Here is a 24,595-nt window from a genome sequence, read left to right as displayed (position 1 = left end):
CACCACTATGTGGTTGGAATGCTACCACATGTAAAAAGGGAATGACATAATACATATAATACTGGCATATGCATATATGAACTTTGGAAAGAGATCTGGGAGATGAGGGGGTAAGATGATACATTTTCACTGTATGTTCTTTTATGCAGTATTTCTAAAAACCAAGTACCTGTATTATCTTTTCAAACAATATATACGAATGTAACGAATCAGAATATGCCACTTTGGCATAAGGATTATTTTGAGCTGAAAACATCTGAGAAGTAGACACAGTAAAGTTCTCTGTTCTCGACCTTATGAATTTCTGTGTGTGAAGGTGTTGCTCCCCTCCTCTCCATCCGGAAGAGCAGAAATTAATCACAGATCACTAACTCCAGGCTTTTATCAGTGAGAGGAATCTACATACACACCTTACTAACACAATCCTTATCTTCCATTAGTTTCTCCCTTGTATTTACCTTCCCACAGTCGTCTGCTTCCCTAATAGCCTAAACTCCTTTTCATTGTCTTATCGTTTCTCTACAAATTTAAAATTTATCATCCTTTGTCAGAATACTATAAAAGCCTCCAGGCCTCCCCAGCCCCATCTCTGAACCTAGAGGGTAGAGGAAAACTTTCCCCCCTTACAGGGAAAAAAACAACCTAGTTTTGACAATCAACATGTAAAAATAGGAGGGGCTGCCTTGGTTGGCAGTGAGCTCCCCGCCCTAGAGGAGATGCTGCTGAGGGGTTCCCGCATGAGGTGGGAAACTGGAGCAAATGATCCACTTTCCCCACTTTTGCCACCTAGAGGAGGAACACTCAAACACTTAGGGTCAAAAACCCTGAGAGATGGGCAGGATCCCACAGTGATACAGACGAGAAAATGAAACTTTTTCAGCTGCCAGCTAGACCCAGTGTTCCTCACTGAACTTAAACAGCGCTCACAGGATGTAAACAAATATCAGACAAGGCCACTCTGTCGTTGGAACAAGCCAAGGACAAGGCCACTGTGGAACCACAAATAATGACAACATCCTCCTCTTCTAACATGAGTGTGTCCTGCTTCCTTCTCAATCAGAACTCTGGCCCCACTTCAATCCTCCCGCCTCCTGGGTAAAACAGTAAGATAGCTAACCACTGAATCGCCCCTGCTTCTTGACTGTATCCAATTCAAAACCGTTCCCCACTTGCTTAAACCCTCCTTACAGATACCCAGCACAAACCCAAATCCTACAATAAGCTCTTCCCAACTCTCTGTTAGCAAGATACCTCATGTTTTCTCTGATGTGAATTCTCCCTTGCTGAACGAGCTAAATAAATCTGATTCTTTTTTGAGTACAGAAATGTTCCTGATGGGATTTGATCGTGGACTTTATCATAGTCTTAACCTTCTTCGACCCAGTCCAGCAGTACCCAAACAGGAAGACGTAAGGATTTTAAGGGTCATCTGGAAGGGTTACTTCCAGTGATCGCAAAGCAACCTGACTTGGGCAGGCATTTGGTGGTAGGGGTTGGGGGGTGGTGGGGTGAAGGACTCAGGTGGGAATTAGGAAAGCTTGAGTAATTCTCCTTCCTCTGCCATCAACCCTTTCTGTGGCCTGGGGTAAACCATTCTACTTCGAGCCTTTTTCCATTTCTGTAAAAAAACAGACTCAAATATATTTCTAAGGCTTCTTCCAATCTAAATATTCTAGGATTCCAAACTCTACAGGTTCTTATATTCCCAGGTAAATGTTCCCTTCTTAGTCATCTGTTTAACAATCTCATCATTGTTGCCATTATCTGCACACCACCTGCACTTTTATGTAGATATGTGAATCACTTCTCAAAACTTTTTCTTTAAATAGACCCTTAGTTTTTACTTAAATTTACAAAGTAAAATTTACATCACTTCTTAAATGGAAAACCAGCATTGCTGAAGCTGCCTTGGCCCCTCCAGCCAACCCAGTAATCTAAACTTCAGCAAACACCCTGAGCCTGAATGACTGATTAACTAACCCTTCCTTGTGTGTCTATAGATCGTGCATTCTTTCCTATAAAGAACAGCGCACTTCTGCACCTTGCAAAACAGAAACCAGACCCTCTTGCACAAACCCCGGGAACTAAGGAGCCAGACTCCTTTGCACAACCTCTGAGCACCGCATTAACGTTTGTAGCCGGCACCATGGAGTCTGCACGTAATCAAGAAGTGTTGGGGCCACCGCACTCCTTTTACTGATTAACTGCCCTAAACCCCTTTATAAATCCTTGGGCCAGGCAGAAACCTCGGAGTTGGACTTTGGACAAGAGTGTGCCTTCTCTCCAGGTGGCCAGCCTCCTGAACAAAGCTCCTATTCCTTTCCAAGCATAACTCATCTCTCGAGTATCGACCTTTGGAGCGACGACGGGCAGCCCATTTTGGGGTTCAGTAACACTGCTTGGGAGAAATCAAAGAACTTCTGCAAGCACACACACAAACCCTAAAACAAAACAATGTTATTTAACGGTAGATGGGCTTACCTTTTGGAGAGATTTGGAAAATGAAGCCTTCACTCTGTCAAAAATGGAGATAAGCAAATGTTAGAAACACGTTAAGTAAAGTACTAGTCTCAAACTCTCTTTGGTTTGAAACAGGGCTTTCTGACTCTGCCGTTCAGTGCTACCTAATGCGTTCATGCACCCCGAGGCCCTTTCGTGTACCCCGAGGGGGGTGTATACCCCTCATTTTCAGAAACAACACCCATCCTTCCCCGATTAGCTTGGACTCGTCTTTCGGTTCTCAGATTAAATATAAATTCCTCAGAACACCCCTCTGGGATTACTCCCCCCGCCCCAGCTACATTATTTTCTCCTCACATAGTAAGCATTAAAGAAACTTTTATTGAAAGGATATTCCCTCATACTACTTCATGGTACTCATCACAACGTGTCGTGGTGCATGTATGTTCAGTGTCAGACTCCTTTTTTAAGTAGGTGGGAATTAGGAAATTTTTTTTTAAGTAGGCCGTAAATTCCTGTGCACTTCTGTACCTCAGATGTCGACACATAACGGGCTCCCAAGTGAATACAAGTGAGGTGAAGGAATAAAGCCTTCACAGCTCCCGCCCCTCCCGGCCGCTTTACCCGCATCTCCCACCTCCGCGCCGGGCCGGGCTAGTCCCGCCTCCTCCCTCCCCTCTGGGCCGGCTTAGCCCCGCCTCCCCCTTAGAGCCTGGTCGGCTTAGCTCCACCTTCTCCCTCAGCTCGATGCTGATTTAGCCCCGCCTTCTACCTTTGCCAATGACAGCGGCTCTCTTGGCAGCGGCGGCCGAGGGCGGTGGGCGGGGTCACGCAATGACGCCACCCGCGCGTTTCCGGCCTGAGAAAACGTCGCGTTTCTGAGGAGACACCTCGACTGGCAGTTACCACCGTGCTAGAAGCCTCCGGACCGGCCGCCTGCATCACCAGCGTCACCATGGGGGCCGTGCTGGGCGTCTTCTCCCTCGCCAGCTGGGTGAGTTCGGGATCTGGTGTCTCCGTCGGACGTGTCGTTTGGGCTAGGGCGATAGGGAGCCCCAAACCCAGACGCGATCGGGCCTTGGCCCGGGGCTTGGGGGGGACGGGCCCTGGGCTGCAGAGAGTATCCGGGGGCGCAGACCACAATCAGTGATGCACCTCATTGGGATCGGGCGGCTTGCCTTCCGGGTTTGTGGGGGGAACGTAGGAGGCCAGGCCGTCATTGTTTACAATTTCGATTGCCCCGCCCCCGCGAGGCTTCCTGCCTCTGGGTTCCTCTGGAGCTGGAATCTGGACCGCGGAATGAGAGTTCCGGGGCGAGCGCGCTCTGCTTCATTTCGAAGTACCTTCATTAAGGTGGCGTCATTTAATTTGGGGTGGCTTAAGTGATATTTTTATCCCATAGAATGGATTTCCCGATGCTACAGAGTATGTGGCAGAGCTGGGATTTTAACCGAGGCTTGTGTGCAGTTGTGCAAAGGAAAGAAGGCCTTGTGGATTATTATTCAAAATTGGAAGCCATGGCGTGAACATTTGGGGACCTTGTCCAAGACATTTATCTCTGGCTTCCTGTAACATAAGGCTAATCACCCCAGCATTCCTCACCTTGAGAGCTGCTGTGAGGATAAAGTGAATAAACGGGTTGAATCGCTTTGTAGATTGTAAACGCCGTATTTTAAAAAGGAAATTTTAGGATCTATGGAAGAGAATAGGTGAGTTCCCTCATATACTTGCTCCTGAAGAGCATGATTCTTTAAAATCACTTCTTGTCGCATAACTTCCTCATTTAATTGACCAAGGACTCAATCTCAGTTCGTTCCACTACCATTTCTTAGGGACAGAGTACAAAGTGTATTTTCCGTTCTTAAAGGTTGTTGATCCTAAATCAAAAGGGTGTTTGGTCATTTACAGGTTCCTTGAGAGCTGTGGCTTTCCATTTTTTTGACCTTGACCCAAAGTAAGAAATATATTTTACATGGTTGATTTAATATGCCCATTTAGACACAAGTTTTGTGACATAATTTTTACTTTTATCATCTGCTGTACAATTTTTCTATCACATTAGAACAAATCCTGGTAAGTTGAATTTTACAGTCCACAAGTGGGTCAGACTATTTGCAAAGTAGATTTAGAAAAAAATATATAGTTAAGAAGGGAATTAGTTAAGGAATGAATTTGTGGGGCGCCTGGGTGCCTCAGTCGTTGAGCGTCTGCCTTCGGCTCAGGTCATGATCCCAGGATCCTGGGATCGAGCCCCACATCGGGCTCCCTGCTCAGTGGGGAGTCTGCTTCTCCCTCTCCCTCTGCCTGCCGCTCTGCCTACTTGTGCTATCTCTCTGTCAAATAAATAAATAAATAAATAAAATCTTAAAAAAAAAAAAAAGGAATGAATTTGTAATTTGAAACAAAGATGTCTGTCTTATCCTAATAACCTGAAACACATTTTGCCTTTGATGTAAGGTTAATATTTGAATTGATGCCATCAAAGCATTTTTATCTGTAAATCGCTTTTCTATTTTATTAATCCCTTTTGTCAACAGGAATAGCAAGGAATGCAGTGTACCAGAGATGGGATGAGTGAGGGGAAGAATAATAGGAAATGAAGTCAGAAAGGTAGCAGGGAGCCAAATCATGTAGATACCCATTGTATGGTCTTGTAGGCCAATTTAAGGACTTTGGCTTTTCCTCTTAAGTGATGTGGGGATCCATTATAGAAAAGAAAAGAGTGATGTGATCTGACCTGTGTTTTAACAAGGTGGTTGTTGGAGAACAGATTGTAGAAAAGAAAGGGTAAAGCAGTGTAGAGGAGAAAAAATTTTGCTTGTATCCTCTGTGGGGTTAGTGGTTAGGCCTCCTCTGTTGGGGGCCTACGAATTAAAGTGAAGAAAGATTAGCGAGAGAAAAAAGAACTGTGTACACATGCAAAACACATACTTGCAGGATGTTATTCATCATTCGGTGATGAATAACTCAAAGAGATGGTTAGAAAATAGGGCTTATTATATACCTTACTTAATAGGGGAAAAGAAAAGGGCTTCTAGTTAGGAAGAACAAAGAGGAGATAAGAAAGTTTGTGATAATCCTTGTTTATGTGGGTGCATAGGTCTTTTGTCTTTTTCATGTCCATAAAACTCTCTTGGAAAGAGAATTTACGGCAGCCTCACATCCGAGAAGTTGCTGCTTTTAAGCCAGATGAGGAAAGCTCCAAGAAGCCTTTTTTCCCTGTGTCTGTTGAATCTCAAATGTCTTCATCTTAAAATAATCTTTATACCAACTCTGGGTTCTGATTGGGTGGCTACAACAGTGAGACAGGAGCCATTGTATTTAATCCAGGTGAAAGATGATAGTAGTGGCTTGGACCAACATGATAGCTAAGGATGCTAAGAAAGTGATCAGATTCTGGATATGTTTTATTTTATTATTATATTATATTATATTATGTTATATTATATTTATTTTCTTAAAAATTAAATAGGCTCCATGCCAGACATGGGCCTTGAATTCACCACCCTGAGATCAAGAGTCATGTGCCCTACCAACTGAGCCAGCAAGGTGCCCCAGATTCTGGATATATTTTGAGGATAAAGCTGATGTGCTGACAGACTGGATGAGAGTTTTGGAAAAAGGAAAAACGTCAAGGATGACCAAGGTTTTTGGCCTGAGTAAGAATAGAATTGTTACTTACTGAGATAGGGAAGTGACGTAACATATAGTAGGACAGCTCTGTTCCACAGATTGCAAGAGATATAATAGTAGGTGGTCCCTGCTAAGGGCACTTACATTTTCGTGATATTTATAAACAAGTAAGTGGTATATTCATTTGCTAGGGTAGATTAAAAAAAAAAAAAAACCACAAACTGGGTGGCTCAAGCAACAGAAGTTTGTTGTCTCTCAGTTTCTGGAGGATAGAAGTCCAAGGTTAAGCTGTCAGCAGGGTTGGCTCCTGAGGGTGATGAGGGAGAATCTGTTCCATGCTTCTTCCCCATTTCTGGTGGTTTGCTAGCAGTCTTTGATATTCCTTGCCTTTGTCTTCACTTGGTGTTCTCCCTGTGCTGCATGTCTGTGCCCAAATTTCTCCTTTTTATGACACCAGTCATTTTTAATTAGGTGCCCCCTCTTCAGTATAACATCATTTTAGCTAATTACATCTGCAGTGACCCTATTTCCAAATAAGGTCACACTCTCCGGTACTTGGGATCAGGACTTCAACATATGAATTTGTGGGGTTGGCGGGGGACACAGTTCAACCCATAACAAACAGTAGGCAGTTATTATGAGATTATTTAATAGGCCAGGAAATAAATAGCTAAAGAGTTAGGAGTGTGAGAATGCAGACAAAATAAACATGAAGCAATTACTGTCATTGTTTTTGGCTGTAAAACCTCTGTTTCTGTCTGCAGCCAGCTATAGACCTCTATTATGGTCTTTTGGCCCAGATTGTAGTTAAGAATTGGAGACTGAAGCCGGGTGATCAATTTACCATGGCTGCTGCAGTTACAGATGTTAATGGCTACCATGATATATCGAGAGCCTGTGCTGTGCCAGGCGTCATGCCAGGTGCTGTAGATTCCTGACGCTGGGTTGTTCTTCACACAGTAACCGTTCAGGTGGTGTTAACGCCCATTTTTACAGATGAGAAAACTGGGCTTTTAAGAAGCTTAGCATCTTGCTCCAAATCACACAAAACCATGGTAAAGTCCACCCAAGGTACCATCTATAAAAGTAAAGACTGGGACCATACTGTGAGGCCAGCATCCCCCATTATTTACATCTGCTGCTTCTGCTGATGATTCTGACTTAGCCTGCCTTTGTAATGTCACTTAATGTCATCTGTGAAAGCAATTGAAGCACTTTCCTAGTTAAGCTTACATAAAACAACTCAGATTATGCCTTCATCTGAAATGCTCACCAGAGAGCCAGGTTACTCTCTTTTTTCAACTGAGGTAAAATTCACATAACATAAAATTAACCATTTCTAAGTGTACAATTCAGTGGCATTTAGTACATTCACAGTGTTAGGCTGTCATTGCTGTCATCACATTTGTGTAGTTTCAGAACATTTTCATCTCCTTGAAAAGAAGCCTGATTACCATTAAGCAGTCACTCCCCATCCCGTCTCCCTCCTCCTCCAACCTTTAATGCTTTCTGCCTTGGGATTTACTTATTTTGGATATTTCATATAAATGAAATGCAATATGTGGCCTTTTGGGTCTGGCTTCTTTCACTTAGCATGATGTTTTCTAGGTTCACCCATGTTGTACCATGTATCAGTACTTAGTTCATTTTGATGACTGAATAATATTCCATTGTGTGGCTGTACCACATTTTATGTATCCATTCGTCAATTGATGGACATTTGGGTTGTTTCTACCTTTCGGCAACTATAAATATTGCTGCTTTGAACGTTCATGTACAAGCTTTTGTTTGAATACCTGTTTCAGTTCTTTTGGGTGTATGTTTAGGGGAGGAATTGCCGGGTCAAATGGTGATTTTAGTGTTTAACTTTTTTGAGGAATCGCCACATTACTCTTAAATTGAGCTAAACAGCTCTTTATCATCATTTGTAAAGGTTTCCATGTAATGTTGCTTGATGCTATAATACCAGATTTGGTAACTAGGATTCCTTATATGGCAAGTGGAGTTAGGTTTTTATATTGTTTTTAAATAAAATGTGCTCTTTGTGAATATAAGTGACATTTATTGGGCTCTTAGTATGTTTTAGGCACTGTGTTGAGTACTCATTTAATACAGCAGTGTCTGAGGGAGGAAGATTCCGTTATTCAGTCTATTTAGCAGATGGAGAAATAAGCTTAGCTTATGTAACTTGCTGAGTTAGAGTGACACAAATATTATTGACTCCAGAACCCATGCTTTTTTTTTTTTTTTTTTTTTTTTTTTTTTAAGTCAGCTCCACACCCAGGATAGAGCCCACTGTGGGGTTTTAACTCATGACTCTGAGATCAAGACCTGAGCCAAGATCAAGAGTCAGACACTCAATTGACTGAGCCACCCGGGTGCCCCCAGAACCCATGCTTTTAACCACTTCCTCCCACCCATAACTTTCTCAGTTACAGCCGTCAAAGCCTGGTTGGCCTCATCTTCTACTCTGTGACCCTTAACGACATGAAGGAGCCCCCTGACAAGGTCTCAGATGGCTGTGGTGTGCTTCTTACAGGTTCCCTGCCTTTGCAGCGGTGCATCGTGCCTGCTGTGTAGTTGCTGCCCCAATAGTAAGAATTCCACGGTGACTCGCCTCATCTATGCTTTCATTCTCTTCCTGGGCGCTGCTGTATCCTGTATCATGCTGACAGAAGGGATGGAATCACAGCTGAAGAAGGTAAGTAGAAGGAACAGTAGCCTTAATGTACGGGTCATTTGTATTATTTTTCTGTTTTGCACAATTTTAGTTGTAATTAACACTCTTATTTCTTTACCATTGTAAAACTCAGTCGAGTTCATTGTAATTGTTGGGTTTTTTAATTACTTTTGGGTACAGTCTAGATAGAGAATATGAGAGTGTTGGTCCTTTTCCAGAAATCAAGGTACTCAGAGTGAACATGTTCAGGGTGTACTCTTAACAACTGAGAGAAAGATATTGAAAGAGTGGCACGAAAACATTGTCTTCCCACGTATGTTCCAGATTTAAACATTTGACCTAGACTAGCCCTTCACCTGCGGAAGGAATCAGTTGTAGCATGAAAATTCATGGCAAGGTGGGAGATAACCTCATCAGCAAGAAAAGCAAAGAAGAGAACACTTCACTTTTATTTGCAAAATGCAGATTGTTTATATTATTTGGTGACAAGATTGTAAGCGAATGGGAAGGCAAAGAGAAAAGTCCCTCAGGACAGTCTTGCAGTTGTTGAAGTGGTCAGTTGTATAAATTCAGGCTTTCTTATGGGATAGAATCTTTGTTTAAGTGTGGATATTCCCATAACATTGAAATTGCTTTTTCCAGATTCCTGGATTCTGTGAAGGGGGGTTTAAAATCAATGTGGCTGATAGAAAGGTGGATAAAGATTGTGATGTTCTGGTCGGTTATAAAGCTGTATATCGGATCAACTTTGCCATGGCCATCTTTTTCTTTGTCTTCTCTCTGCTCATGTTAAAAGTAAAAACAAGTAAAGATCCCAGAGCAGCAGTACACAATGGGTATGTAAATTTATTTTATTATTTACTTGTTATATTATGGTGTGGATCCTCCCCTTGAACAGTTAATGTTGCCATTCTGATGGAAGCAGTAGAGTATTTGAATCAGTGGCCCACATTTCTGACCTATTGTGCTTGTGAAGTTGTTTCAATGTCATTTTCAGTTGGAGTTCTGTAGCACAGAGGGGGTGAAGGGGAAGAGGAGAATCTTGTCTTTTTTTTTTAATACCTTTGTTTCAAGTTCCTAGATTTTTATCAAACACCTGCGAAACAGTTCAGGGATTGTGCTGGGCACTGCATACACACAAACATGCATACTTTTTATTGTTAAAAGATAAAACTATACCTGATCTATTAAACAGTGTACTGAAAGATAAACTAGATGTATTTGGACCACTGATTTACAAATATATTGTTTCCCATTCCTGACTGCCCGTAGTTCCCCTTAGACATATAATTCTCATTTGAAAACTGAAGGGAGTTTGTACACTTTATGTGTATTATAATCCTCTTTTTATAGATGCAGTAACCGAATTTCAGAAAGGTTAAATAAAGTGCCTGAGATCTCTGAGCCAGTGAGAGTTGGAGTTGGGATTGAAACTCAGGTTTGTCCAGCTCCAAAGCCTGATTCTTTCCACGCTGCCATACAAGGCAGTCTTTAAAGAACATGGACTGAAAGCCAGGTTTGGTCTTAGCTTTGCCAGTGATGAACTGTGTGATTGTGGGCACAAGGCACTTATGTCTTATGTTGTGAAAGAAGGATTAGGTGATAACTTTTCCCTAGATCCAATAGTTAATTGCTTTATGTGTAGCTAACATTGTTAGTTTAGAATACTCCAGAATTGTAGAAAAATTCCTGTCTTTAATTGCTAAATGTAGGGAAATTCTTAAGTTGTATGTTTTTCTCTTATTATATCTATGAATTATTTGTTCTCTGGGCCAGTGTTTGTCCTTAAATTGTATGAAAGATTGAGTGAAGCAGCTTCATGTCAAAAGAAATAAACACAGACGATCATGTTGGGAATGCTACTGAGTCCTTATTTTTGCATTTCAGAAATTCACTTTTCTCAGTATAAGGGCAAAAATTAACATTTCATAAATGCACTTTTATATTTTAATAGGTTTTGGTTCTTCAAAATTGCTGCCATTGTTGGTATCATGGTTGGCTCTTTCTACATCCCTGGGGGCCATTTCACCACAGGTATGGCTCACTACTAAGAGGGTTAATTATAATATATACACACTCTACAAATGATGGACTTGAAGCGACATTTTCATTACTGGTTTTGCCAGAACTGACAATTAAATGAGGTGGTATTCAATTTTATGACTTTGTAGTAATATTAAGGTAGTAATTAATTGATTAAAGTAATTAATTAAATTGGTTAATGCCCAGGAGGCATTTAGCCCATTTTTCAGCTGTTCTGGAACGATATGTTGCCAATATTTTAGTAGTTTACCTTCTCACTTGGGCAGTACTAAGTTAATCTGAGAGCTTGTCAACATAGGGACCTGTAACTCATATGTGTTCTGCTGTCCCTGCCTTAATATGCTTTCTTACCATAACATCAAGTGACATCTGTGGATTTCCACTGTGATTTTTTTCCCTTATAAAGGAAAAGGCTTGTACCATTTGGAATGTCAAATCCCAGGCTCCCCTTGGCACAAGCTAGAACAAATTTTAAAAGGTCTGAAGCCCAACAAAACACTTCTTAGAGAATGCCTTTGAGTTTAGAATTGGAATAATCTTTTGCTGTACTGCTGGAGACAGAATATGTCTTTACCACCTCTCTCTTACTTCAATTGAAATTGTTTTAAAATTGGATAGTAACATTCTGAAATGTTACTCCTTTGGTAAGAATAACTTTGTTCTTTTGGTTTGTAGCCTGGTTTATTGTCGGCATGGTAGGGGCCTTTTTGTTCATCCTCATCCAGCTAGTGCTGTTAGTCGACTTTGCTCACTCTTGGAATGAATCATGGGTAAATCGAATGGAAGAAGGAAATCCAAGGTGCTGGTATGCTGGTAGGTATCTAAACTCACCTATAAAAGCCATACTGCATTATGCTATATTAAACAGGATGTACAATAAAAATCTCCATTGATTTAAATGTGTAAACTTCCAAATTAGAGCTGACTTTTTAAAAACTCTACTTTCCCATTTGATTCAGTTCTGAATTATATGCGTTACTGGAAGGGGGGAGCACAGATAATAGAAATCATTGGCTTCTCTCAATTAATTTATTTTGAGATTTGTAATGTAACTAGATGTGTTTAGATAAGAAGAAACTGTTGTGTTTAATGATGTAGTTCTGGTTTTGATTTCCTTGTTTCCACGGACAGGGGGCTCAGGTGGATTATACATATGGGTCATGTGCCCACATCCGTCAAGCAGATAAAAGTGAACAGTCCTTACTGCTTTATTCAGAGTATGGCCCACACCCCTTGTAAAAGCTTTCTGGTGGAAAAGGGGCACTTAACATTTCTAGGGTGGAAATAGGACTCATCGCTGGTAATAATGGGGAGGGACTTTGGAATCCTCTACTTACTAGGGGCAATGACCCAGCCATACCTCATTTAAAAAAATAGTTGTTGAAATTCCTAGCCCCTGCACCCCACCCATTATAAAAGTAATAGCTACTCTTGTGTCAAGAACTTGAACAACCAAAAATTACAGAAGAAAACAAATCCCCCATTATCCAACTCTTTAGTAATTAATACTCACTGTTAACATATTAGTCTATATCTTTCCAGTCTTTTTTCTTGCATATGTATCTTCTATGTATAGAAAAAGAGTCATTGAAAACGATGTGTACTTGTATCTTACTAATTTTTTACATGTGTCATACATTTGGATAGCTTATAGTTTAACTTTTTTTAAAACCTAGAAGTAGCCTGTGAATATATGGCTACAGTGCAGCAGTAAATAACCTAATAATATATCTCTGAGCACACTTCTGCTTTTATCCTTAGAATAAATTCCTAGAAGTTGAAGAGTGGAAGGGTATGGATATTTTAAAGGCTTTTAGTACGCATTATCAAACTGTCCAGGTTTCTTTTCATGTTATTTATCTAGCTTGCTTTTTAAATAATAACAAAAGCAAAACCAAAAAAACCCCTGAAAACGAATACTATGTTCACCATAAACACAGTTGATGGAACTTAATAAAAAATAAACATGCAAATCTCCACCCACTTGCAACCCACTTTCCTCCCCAGATGTAACCACAATTACTGGATCTTTATGTATTTGTGCACATATACATGTTTTGTTATTTAAATGTAAATAGATTCATATTAGGTATTGTTCCATGACTTGCTTTTCTCACCAACTATATAATGAGTATTTTCTAACATACATCTTATAGATACATCTTATTCACTTAATGGTATACAGTTCCATGGTGTGGTATACCATAAGTTGTTTAACCATTGCCGTATTTTGTTGGCCACTTCAGTTGTGTGTAATGACTGTTGTAGCATGAGATTTAAGAAATTGTTTTATCGTGATGGATTGGAAATCCTGAAACGCCTCCCCATTTCTGACTGATAAAAATTTATTTTTTATCTATTTACTTCCTTTTTATATAATTCATTTGAACCACTCAACTTTAGAAGAATTTAATAATGAGTTGCAGATTTGTTATTCTTTGGAGTAACTAAGAAGTAGAGAAATCTTGCATATTCATATGGAAAAACATTAAGAACTGTGCTAGTACTTTAACATACGTTATCATTTTATAGTGACATAATATACATCACTTAATTTTAAATATGCAGAACCCATGGAGATTTTAAGTAGAAACTGGTTTTCTTAAATAAGTGTGCCGTGAATTAAGTACAAGTTAATTGAGCTCACCATTGCTACAGTTGGTCTGAGTATACTGTTACTCTTTTATGTTTTCTAATTTTCAGAGTTACATAGCTAATTGTTGATTATCCATGTGAACAGAAAGGAATATTATTTCAGGTTTTTGAGAATAGCAAATATGCCACTTTCCCACAATGATGTGGTCTCATCAGACAGGAAGCGGGTTTATATAGCCAGTGGCTGCAGAGGACAGATGTCATAAAAGATGCCTGTCTGTTGTTTCTGCTGACACCATCCCTGGCATTTAGCTTGCTGACACTGGGCCAGTTTGGAGGGCCCACAAGTTTTGCAGGTTCCTAAGAAAAGCTTATAATGCACATTGTTTAGCATACAGTTAGAGTTCACTGTAGCTGGGATGATCAAATGTCTGGTTTTTCAACCCATGGAATCAAGGTAGGTAATCTGGAAAGTGAATCCGGTTGCTTGAATTTAACACCGAGCCAGAATTTAACACCGAGCCATCTCTAACGCTGTCTGACCTTGGGTCTTCTGTAATTTCCCTGTAAAATGTTGACTCCCTTCACAGTAAAACAATGTGTCTTTATTTTTATATGGAGTAGAAGAAAATTGGTCTTCATTAGAGAAGTTTGTTACAGTTGTGAGCATTCCTGTTGTTTTCCCTCTTTCTAGCTTTGCTCTCCGTCACCAGCGTCTGCTACATTCTGTCAGTTGTCTTTGTCGGCTTGCTCTACACATACTACACCAGACCAGATGGCTGCACAGAGAACAAGTTCTTCATCAGTATTAACTTGGTCCTTTGCTTTTTGGTTTCTATTATATCCATCCATCCAAAAATTCAGGTATGGTTTGCTGCTTTTTCCTACTGTGAAAAATTTGTAATTAATCCTAAACTGATGTAAACTTTTATATGAGTTTATGTTTATCTACTTAAACATTTTCCCATATTATGATAAATTCTTCATAATTCTAATTTAGTAACTATAAAATGTGCCATTGAGTGCCTGTATCATAATTCAGTGGATGATTTCCCTATCGTTAAAAAAAAAAACTAGGTAAGCTGAGAATTTTATAGCTGTTATAAAATAGTTTATGTTGTGAGAATGAGTCTTATAAATCATTAGCCAAGCTGTTTTAGGGGGATTAAACTAGAAAATCGTTGCTTTTAATATTTAAAAACAAAACTCATGCATGTGAGTTTCATCATTTAAATACAAAAATTCATGGAGGTTTTTTTTTTTTAATTTTCTTTTTAAGATTTTATTTTTTGAGAGCGAGAGTGGGCATGAGCTGGGGGAAGGGCAGAAAGAAAGGGAGAAGCAGGCTCCCCGCTGAGCAGCAAGTGATGCCAGGCTTGATCCCAGGACCCTGGGATCATGACCTGAGCCAAAGGCAGATGCTTAACTGACTGAACCACTCAGGCGCCCCAATTCATGAAGTTTTATGTGAGAAATACGAAAAGAGTATGTAGCTATCACCTCTCCTTTCAAAAATGAGAAAACTGAAGTTCCAGAGAGATGATGGGTCACCTAGCTAGTTAGCGCTGCCATTGAACTTAGCTTCTACAACAGCAAGGGACTAGGAAATCAGCCTCTGCGGGATACGCGGGATTCCAGGGCTGTCAAATGCCTCGAGAACCAGTAGTACACGGTCCTCTTTCTTGGTTCTTTCTCAGGCTAACTCAGACTGAAAGGTTACTTGTCCTCTTTCAGCTGTCAAATAGAATCAGAAGGTTCTCCATTAATAACATTTCAGGGGGACCCAGGGGAATCCGCTGGGCTTTAGAAAGTCAGCCCTTGCAGTTCCTGGGGCTTGTTTTCTGTTTGATTCTACAGGAACACCAGCCCCGGTCTGGTCTCCTGCAGTCCTCTCTCATCACCCTCTACACCATGTACCTCACCTGGTCAGCCATGTCCAATGAACCTGGTAAGGGGATGTCAAGAGCACATTCATTTGATGGAGAGAAAGTAGGCAATTACTCCTTTGGCAGGTGCAAACACTAGAGGTAGAGCAAATGTCAAACAGGCAAACAAACAAAAAGCCTCACTTAAATGTACAGTGCTCACCGTATGGTACAGATACTCACATTTCAAGTTTTATTCTCCATGTCTGTCCGTAGCTATTCATAGCTGACAGCCTAAAGGACCACAGTCCTTAAACAGTCTAGGCTTTTCCCTGGACTAAGTCAGACTAGTTAAGAGTTGGACAAGGCAACATTGTTTTGGCCCTTTGTGGCATTGTTGTAATTGAATTTCACTTTGGTGTTACAGGCTCTAGACAAAAAAACTAAAAAAAAAAAAACAAATTTCCTTTTATAATGACTGCATTGTGTCTCACTCAATAGGGTATTCTCTGGACTTGTTTCAAAACGGTTAGTGCAGACCCTCCACCGATGACTCACTTACTGTTAGTGTACTCCTATTTAACTGTACAAACACACTAGGGAAAAATTCCCTGTGCTTAAAGCCTTTGTACAACTACAGACCCAAAAAGATGTGCCAGTTAAACTTCAAAATCAGTAAAATCAAAATTGACATTTATGAATTTGACAGATACTTTGTTGTTGTGTCTTTTCTTCTAAAACTAAGTCACTGATTGCCACACAAATATGTAACTAATTGCTAAGCTTCCAGGTTCTTTTAGGTATAACATTCCCATGTTTTACATCATGACTGAATGATGTGTGAGCACTTCCCTCACATCCTTTCTTGGAACAAGAGGAGTTCTAACTAAGGATAATAAAAAATTTTACACTTTCAGATCGTTCCTGCAACCCTGGCCTGTGGAGCATCGTTAAGCACATGACTGCACCAACCTTGGCTCCTGGAAATTCAACTGCTGTAGTCCCTACCCCTGCTCCACCCTCAAAGAGTGGGCATTTTTTAGATCTAGAGAATTTTATTGGGCTGACAGGCTTTGTTCTCTGCCTTTTGTATTCTAGGTAAGTTAAAAAATACTTGGGACAAGATTCTCATGAAGGTTAGTCGTAGAGGAAAGAAGCTATTTTGCTTTCAAAAAGCAGTGTGAGGAATTAAGAAAAACAAACTCTTCTTTATTGAAAGTCCTCGACTTTCTTCATTCCCTGGCCATGTATATTTCTTAAAGCCTAGTAAATCCTCTTATCAAATAATTCCTTCCAAACTGACATAGAGATACCTTCTCCCTGGATAGGAGGATAAAGTCTTCACCTGACCCTAGATCAGCTAGAGTAGTGGCTCTGAAAATTGGTTAGTTTCTCTTTTTTTGTAAGAAAATCTTAATTTCCTGATCATTGTAAAAAATATTTAAAGAACTACAGAATTCTATACATCTAATTTTAAAATCACTAGTTAATCCAGGGGCTCAGATAGAACCTATGTTAGCACTTTGCATTCATCCTCCTACCTGTTTTTTATTGATATTTTCTATATAATAGCATATATTACTTTAATAATTTAAAAATGTGAACTAAAAATGGGCAAGGATATGTTTATATAAATTAATAATGTAAATGAGATAGTGTAAAGTGGGAAATGAAAGTATCCTCCCTCCAAATTTATCTCTTCCATGATTAAACATTTTGGTACATATTATTTTATGCTTTTTTCCTTTGCTTATACTTAACTGTCTTATCTACAATCTATTTGTATCTATATAATTGTACATAATTTTATTTATGTCCCTTGATAATTTTTATAAATAAATTAGGAATGTACTCTGTAAATACACAGTATTCTCAAATATGAAATTGTCATAATTTGAACAGCTTCCACAGTATGTGTAAATTTATCTTTTTTTTTTTTTTTTTTTTTGATGATTGTTTAAAATAAGGGTTGGCAAACTACAGCCCTGGGGCTGACTGCCTGTTTTTGTAAATAGAGTTGTATTAGAACACAGCTATGCTTATGTGTTTTATATTGTCTGTGACTTTTGTTTGTTTTGCTTTTGGCCTAATATGTTTTGTTTAGTTTTTGAGATACAATTTCCATACTATAAAGTTCACCCTTTTAAAGTGTACAATTCAGGGGCACCTGGGTGGCTCAGTCGTTAAGCGTCTGCCTTTGGCTCAGGTCATGATCCCAGTGTCCTGGGATCGAGCCCCGCATCAGGCTCCCTGCTCCGCAGGAAGCCTGCTTCTCCCTCTCCCACTCCCCCTGCTTGTGTTCCCTCTCTTGCTATATCTCTCTCTGTCAAATAAATAAATAAAATCTTTAAAAAAATAAAGTGTACAATTCAGGATTGTGCAACCATCACCTCAGTCCATTTTAGAAGATTTGCTTTTGCCAAAAAGAAACCTCATGTTCATTAGCAATCACCTCCCTATTCCTTCCTGCTGCAACCATTGGCAGAAACTTACCTCCTTTATCTGTGTAAATTTGCTTATTCAAATGTTTCATACATGTGGAATCATAAAATATATGATCTTTTGTGACTGGCTTCTTTCACTTAGTATGTTTTCAAGGTTCATCCATGTTATGACATATCAGTACTTAATTCCTTTTTATTGTTGGAAATGATACTCCATTGTGTTTATATATACCACATTTTTTAATCCTTCATCAGTTGATGGAAATTTGCGTTGATTCCACTGTGGAACTATCATGAATAATGCTGCTATGAATATTTGTGTACAGGTTTTTTTGTGTGGATGTACATTTTCAATTCTCTTGGATTTGTACCTAGTTGTAGAATTGCTAGGCTATGTGGTACCTCTTTGTTTACCTTTTTTGAGAACTGCAAAAGTGTTTTCCAAAGTGGCTACATCATCTTACAATCCCACCAGCAATGTATGAAGCTTCCAGTTTCATTACCTCTTAATCATTACATCGTAATTGTCTTTTATTGTAGCCATTCTAGAGAATGTGAAGTGGCATTTCATTATGGTTTTGATTTGCACTTCCCTCATGACTGATGACGTTGAGCGTTCTTTTCATGTGCTTATTAGCCATTTGTATATCTTGAAGAAATGTCTATTTAAATCTTTTGCCTATTTTTAAATTGGGCTGTCTTACTGTTTTTGTATATGGCTTGAGGTAAGGGGTCCAACTTAATTCCATTGTGTGTGGATTATCTAGTTGTCTCAGCACTGTTTGTTAAGAAGACTATTTTTTCCCCCATTGAGTTGTCCTGGCATCCTTGTCAAAAACCAGTTCACCATAAATGTAATGGTTTGTTTCTGGACTCGTAACTATTTCATTGATCTGTATAGCTATCCTTATGCCAGTGCCACACTGTTTTGATTACTGTAGCCTTGTAGTAAGTTTTGAAATCGGGAAGTATGAGTCATCCAGATTTGTTCTTTTTCAAGATTGTTTTGGTTATTTCGAGTCCCTTGCATTTCTGTGTAAATTTTGGGTTTTGCTTGTCAGTTTAATTGAGATTTTGATAAGGGTTGCATTGAATCTGTCATCTTGGAGAGTATTACTATCTTAACACTATTAAGGCTTCTGGTTCATAACATAGGATGTTTCATTTAGGTCTTCAGTTTCTTTCAGTGGTTTATAGTTATTAGTGTACAAGTCTTAAACATATTTTATTAAATTTCTAAGTGTTATTTTTGACAGTATTATAAGTGAGATTGTTTTCTTTATCTTTTAGGTTTTTCATTGTTACTGTATAGACATAGAATTTTTGTATATTGATCTTGTATTATGCAACATCATTTATTGATTTTAATAGTGTGTATATTCCTTAAGATTTTCCATGTATAAGGTCAGGTTATCTGCAGATAGAGATCATTTTACTTCTTTTCCAATCTGGATGCCTTTTATCTTTTCCTTTCCTAATTGCTCTGGCTTGAACCTCCAGTACAATTTTGAACAGAAATGGTGACTGTGGACTACTTGTCTTACGCTTGATCTCGGGGAAAGCTTTTAGTCTTTCACTATTAAGTATGATGTCAGCTCTGGGCTTTTCATAGATGCCCTTTATGTTTGAAGAAGTTCTCCTCCATTCCTAGGTTGAGTGTTTTTATCAGGAAAAAGTATTAGATTTTGGTCAAGTGTTTTTTCTGTGTATGTTGAGATGATCATGTGGTTCTTGTCCTTTAGTTGTATGTACTTTTCAGTCACTTAACAAACTTGCAGTGAGCATCTGCTGTGTGCTCGAAATGCATAGAGGACTACGGTCATTGTTGAGGAGTTCTAGGACTAGCAAGAAAGACAGGAATGGTAAGTGCTATGGCAGAGGGAAGCAGAAGGAGCTGTGGGATTTTAAACTAGCCTAGTGATGACTTGATGTCAGAGAAGGCTTTCTAGAAGACATAGCACATAGAGAATTAAAAAATGAAGCTAGCTGGGAGAAGGCTGGTGGGTGGTCCATTCCAAGCATGGAAGAAGCTCTTGTGAAGTCATGGAAGCAGACTTTGAGAGCATGATGAAACTCAGACTCCTAAGCAGTTAACCACGTGGTAACTGATGAGCGTGCTCTCTGTCTTGTGATGACAGTCAGCAGTTGAGAACTTGAAGCAGAGCCCTTCAGAAGGCCTTCTGTCCCCAAATAGGGGCAGTTCAGAAATAACCTGCATGTATATAGGCCAATGGCAGCAATTCATCCCATGGCCCCTTTCTGATTTGCCTTCTTTCGGATCACTTTCCAGCATCCGCACTTCCAACAATAGCCAAGTAAGTAAGCTGACCTTGTCGGGAAGTGACAGCGTGATCCTCCGTGATACGGCTGCCAATGGTGGCAGTGATGAAGAAGATGGACAGCCTCGGCGGGCTGTGGACAACGAGAAGGAAGGAGTGCAGTACAGCTACTTCTTATTCCACTTCATGCTCTCCTTGGCTTCCTTGTACATCATGATGACCCTGACCGGCTGGTACAGGTAGGAGGCATAGACGAACCAGATGGAAGACCACTTGGCCCCCCTTGCTGCCTGTAAAATCTCCATCCATTGCTCAACCTCAGAATCCCTTTCCCTTACCCATACAATGAAGTTGTTGTGTTCGGTGCTCTTTTCTGAAATACTTTTGACTTTTTTCTCCTCTTGGATTTAAAATCCAGTTGGAATTCTTACAGATGAATCATGGAGAGAGTTCTTCCGGACTTGAGTTACTTAAGAGAGAAAATCATAACGTAAAGCAGTCAGACCCATCTCTGTTCACTAATTTTCCTCTGTGTCTAGAGATGGCCATTTAGAGTATTCTGATCAAAGTAATGGTGTGATAAAGAAGGAAAGTTTCAGGGACTCCCATTTCAATCTAGACTTTTGCCAGTATCTAGAACAGCTAGGTGTTCCTGAAGAACTTTGCCCAGCACATACAGTAGTCAGAGTTCTTCATGCTGACAAGAGAAAAGCTTCTTGAAGGCAGAGTCCCCTGTACATAAAAACTAATAATAGCAGCTTTCACACGTTCCTTCTAGAACCTTACTAGAGCGTAGTGTTAGCCAGGTTTCTTGGCTTTGGCTGGGGGGTGCTGCTGGATGCTGGTGACAGGCTCTTTTACCTTTTTCTGTTTTCTTAGCCCTGATGCAGAGTTCCAGAGCATGACCAGCAAGTGGCCAGCTGTGTGGGTCAAGATCAGCTCCAGCTGGGTCTGCCTCCTCCTCTATGTCTGGACCCTTGTGGCTCCACTTGTCCTCACCAATCGTGACTTCAGCTGAGCCTCTGAGAATTCATAAAGGTCTGCTTTGCCGAAAGCCCGTATCTGTTTTACTTTAGCTTCAACTAAAATACTAAGTGAACACTTTGCAAATGTGACTATATCCAAGTTTATATCAGAGAGCAAGATTACGTAATGCTTGATGCAGGATCTGAACTTTTCATTTATATGTATATTACGTTTATTTGTAAAGATACAGCGCGAAGGGAACATTTTGCGTTTTAAAGTGAACTACAGCTGTGCTGTGAAGAGAGTTCTTTATTAAGATCTGTAGGATCCTACAACTTTGATTTAAAATGTAAGAAAAATGTTGGTTATTTGAGGCCAATCGTTAATATATTTCTATTGCAGTCTCCTTAAAAAGCAAAAAACAAAACCCACCATTTCTATGACAGGTTTCCTCTGTGAGAGTCTTTATTTGTGTGATGCAAGCAAGCAGTGTGTTCAGCCCTTCATCCCCCACGAGGTGTGGCATTGGAGTTCTTGGGGGGAGGGGTGCGTGCCTCTGGCTCCTTCCCCAGACGGGCAGGGTGGCTGACCCGGCTAACTGCTTCTGCAGCTTGGGTTAGTTCATTCGGTGGTGGACGCTAGAGCAGTGATGCCTAAAGCAGCTCCAGCTTTGCCAGAAGTGTTCGTCTCCATAGCGCTTTGTAGGTTTGGCGAAAATGAAGTCACTTGGGAAAACAGTGCCACTTTAGTCTTTATGTCATTATCTTGTTATGAGTATGTAAAAGTAAAATGCATGTGAATTTATTATATTTGCACTATAAAGGTATTTGATTAAAATAGAGACTTAAGCTTTTAAGGCCCTTTCTTTTACAGCTTTTATGAGTTAGCAGCCATCCTATAATTTTTAGACATATGTGGGCTGTCAGGTTTATCAGGCATCGAGCAGAATGCGCCTGTCTCTTCTAAAACTTGAGGCCTGGCTAGTAAGTCAAGTCTTGAACTCATCTAAAAATTGTACTGATAATATCTTTCCTGGGTAAGACACTTGTGTAGATGAGACACAAGGCAGGCGCTGTCGGGCAACTTCTTCAGGAGAGGTAGCACACAGGGAGGTCGACTAGAACAGTTTGTTCTTTCAACACACATTTACTGAGTGTCTGTTCTGTACCAGGCCCTGTCACATTCGGGGATCCAACGTTAAACATGACAAGATACCAGCTCTGCCATCTTGGACTTAAGAGTTTAGAGGAGGGTGAAAATGAGCTGACAGGTGTACAGGCGCTGGGATGAGTGCTTGTGATTGAGGAATTGCAGAGAACCCAGGGGAGTTGCCTGGGGTCAGGGTGGGGGGTGGTCCTGGTAGGGCTTCCTGGAAAAAGTGGAGTTGGAGGCCAGGAATTGTTAGGAGTTAGCCGAGAGAGAAATGGGGTAAAGGGCCGGCATTGCTGCAGGGTAGACAAAACTTCATGTTAAAGGAAGGGAGATGCAGACTTGTTCAGGAAAGCTGGAATGGGAAGAAAAGGGCAGGGACTGGGTCACAAAGGGCTTTGCAAACCACACTGAAGAGTTTGAGCCTTACGTTGAGAGCAGCAGGGAGCATATTCATAGTGACATGAACGAACGGTCTTCAGTCACTGCAGCTGACGCGCAGAGAGGCATTTAGAGAAGAGACCAGGGCAGGCCATACACCATTTCAAACAGAGAAGTGAAAGTGAGGATGGGGAGAAACTGACAGCTGAGAGCTACTTCGTAATTAAAATTTAAAAACTGGCAATTGATTAGCTCTCAGGCAGAGGCCAATTCCTGAGTGCTGCTGGTTTCATCACCTGAGTTGATGGGGGTTCCATTTATATGGGGAGAGACAGGGAGAGGAGCACATTGTATGGGAAGAATGGGGTTGGTCCCTTAAGAATGTCCAACAGCTAAGGACATGGGCTTGGAAGTCAAGACTGGGTTTGTATCCGCATTGCTTTTTTTGTCTGTCAAACTGGTCGGCTAATATCTCTTGAGTACATGACCTTGGGCAGATGACTATCTGTGTGACCATCTGTCTGAGCCTCAGTGTTTTCCTCGTTTGAATAAAAGATAGTACCTAGTACGTATTGTTTAAAGTTACTTTGCAAAGTGCTTAACCCGTTTTAAACACTCTGGTGGTAACTGCTAATCTCACTGTGGGCTAAAATGAGATTAGACAGTATTCAAAGGTCAGAGATGTTCAGCCACAGTCTGATGGAGGCTAGATTTGAGGTGTTCTTACAGAATTAAACAGATGGGACACAGAGGGGACAATCTCAGTTGGGATGGAGGTTGGCGGGGTTGGGGTAAGGAAGCAGGGCTTGATAAGAATCGTTGGAACCACTGTGTTTTAAACCAGTGCTTTATGTCAGGGTACAGAGATAAAGTTACAAGGGAGGTGGGGGGGGGCAAATAGGGGAGGTTTAGCCCCTTACTTTGCCAGTGTAAAGCAGACACCCCACTTTCCTTAATAGCAGGGTAGCCAGATTAAGACCTTTAAAGGTCCTAAACTTCAGAAACAATGAAGGTGTGCCATCCCCCACCTTATGTAATGCAAAATAAAACAATACTAAATTGTAAAATAAGTGTAACAAAGTCCAATAAAGTGTTTATTTTTTCTCATAACTTTGATATTAATTTGAAATAACAAATTTTCTTTGAAAATTAGGGGGCAGTATCCCTGTTTGCTTGACTGTACTCTAAGTTGGCCTGTTGCTAGGAAACCCAAGATTACTCAAGACTCAAGCGAACCGTACTCGTAAGTGCTGAATTATACACAAGCATAAATAACATCAGCAGGTCGAATAAGCCCAGGATCACACTTGAAAGCAGGAGAGTATTTTGACTCATCAGATAAGTCATCTGGCGTTTCCTCCCCAGGAATGGGCCTGTCTGTCTCTCAGGATTGCAGATGGACCGCCTGGCTCCGAGGCCAGCAGTATGGCCTAGGACCTCATCAGGGGCAACAGCAGTGGCTGCACCTTTACCTGGTCGGAGCTAGCTGGGAGGAGGCTTGCAGGCCCATGTGGCCCCTGCCAGATGTTTGCTCTCTAAGACTGGTCTAGCAGGGTACTCGGTTGGGAAATAAAAGCTTCTCTTATCCAGCAAGGAGCCTGCCAAAGAATGGCCATGGATCTGGTTATTGCTGCTATTGATGTTCTGGACCAAGCCGTAAACCAGCACGTGTTTTTGTCCATTACAATTCCTTTTCCTTTTTATACATTCCAGCAAAAGCGTTCAGTAACATGAGTCATGCTTTTGAGCTCTGCAACCAGAGCTGCTTGCTCGTGTCTTTTCTCCTTTCGTGTTGTTCTATCCATCCTGTACCTTGGAGCCCAAATCAGGCGGCCTGCTCAGTGGCGTCCTCACCGCGGCTGAGTGACATGAGCTGGACACAAACCGTCTCCTCAGGTGCAGAATAGTGACCATGAAACAATGTGTGTGCCCAGCTGTGAATAGACGCTGTCCATGCACCTAGAAGGTGGGGATTCTCTCCCTTCCCCCCCGACAGATCAGACTGAGGCTTAGAGAAGTTAGGGACTTGCCCATAATTAGTAAGAGGCAAAACAGAAATAAACCAGGCCTTGAGAGTTCTTTTTTCAGTTAGGCCCCATT

General features: G+C 40.7%; 2 protein-coding genes across 4 annotated transcripts in view; one reads left to right on the top strand and one right to left on the bottom strand.

Annotated features, from left to right (window-relative positions):
* PKIG (cAMP-dependent protein kinase inhibitor gamma) overlaps nucleotides 1–3,324 on the bottom strand; it is a 97,547-nt gene extending 94,223 nt beyond the window's left edge. Inside the window, exons 1-2 of one of the 3 annotated variants that reach the window (XM_027622029.2) lie at nucleotides 3,233–3,324; nucleotides 2,482–2,515 (exon numbers count right to left, since the gene is read on the bottom strand). The gene's annotated coding sequence lies outside the window, so the exon portion shown is untranslated. Of the gene's footprint in view, nucleotides 1–2,481; nucleotides 2,516–2,991; nucleotides 3,092–3,232 lie in introns of those variants that run through there. The other 2 variants (XM_027622026.2, XM_027622025.2) reach the window with 2 other exon arrangements.
* On the top strand, nucleotides 3,279–23,063 carry SERINC3 (serine incorporator 3). Its single transcript, XM_027622011.2, has 10 exons — nucleotides 3,279–3,454; nucleotides 8,633–8,794; nucleotides 9,416–9,609; nucleotides 10,728–10,807; nucleotides 11,492–11,629; nucleotides 14,106–14,275; nucleotides 15,269–15,359; nucleotides 16,194–16,374; nucleotides 20,011–20,238; nucleotides 20,879–23,063. The coding sequence occupies exons 1-10, from the start codon at nucleotides 3,416–3,418 to the stop codon at nucleotides 21,015–21,017; spliced, it is 1,422 nt and encodes a 473-aa protein (XP_027477812.1). The 5' UTR covers nucleotides 3,279–3,415; the 3' UTR covers nucleotides 21,018–23,063.
* The last annotated feature ends 1,532 nt before the right edge of the window (nucleotides 23,064–24,595 follow it).

Source organism: Zalophus californianus, chromosome 8 (assembly GCF_009762305.2).
Source record: "Zalophus californianus isolate mZalCal1 chromosome 8, mZalCal1.pri.v2, whole genome shotgun sequence".
NCBI lineage: Eukaryota > Metazoa > Chordata > Mammalia > Carnivora > Otariidae > Zalophus > Zalophus californianus.
The sequence above is the reverse complement of the archived record's forward strand: the minus strand, read 5'-3'. Positions and strand labels throughout refer to the sequence as shown.

Coding starts and splice junctions, on each gene's coding strand:
- SERINC3 (XM_027622011.2), top strand. CDS start 3,416: ATGGGGGCCGTGCTGGGCGTCTTCTCCCTCGCCAGCTGG. Junction 11,630..14,105: donor TCCAAGGTGCTGGTATGCTG/GTAGGTATCTAA, acceptor CCCTCTTTCTAG/CTTTGCTCTCCGTCACCAGC. Junction 20,239..20,878: donor ACCCTGACCGGCTGGTACAG/GTAGGAGGCATA, acceptor CTGTTTTCTTAG/CCCTGATGCAGAGTTCCAGA.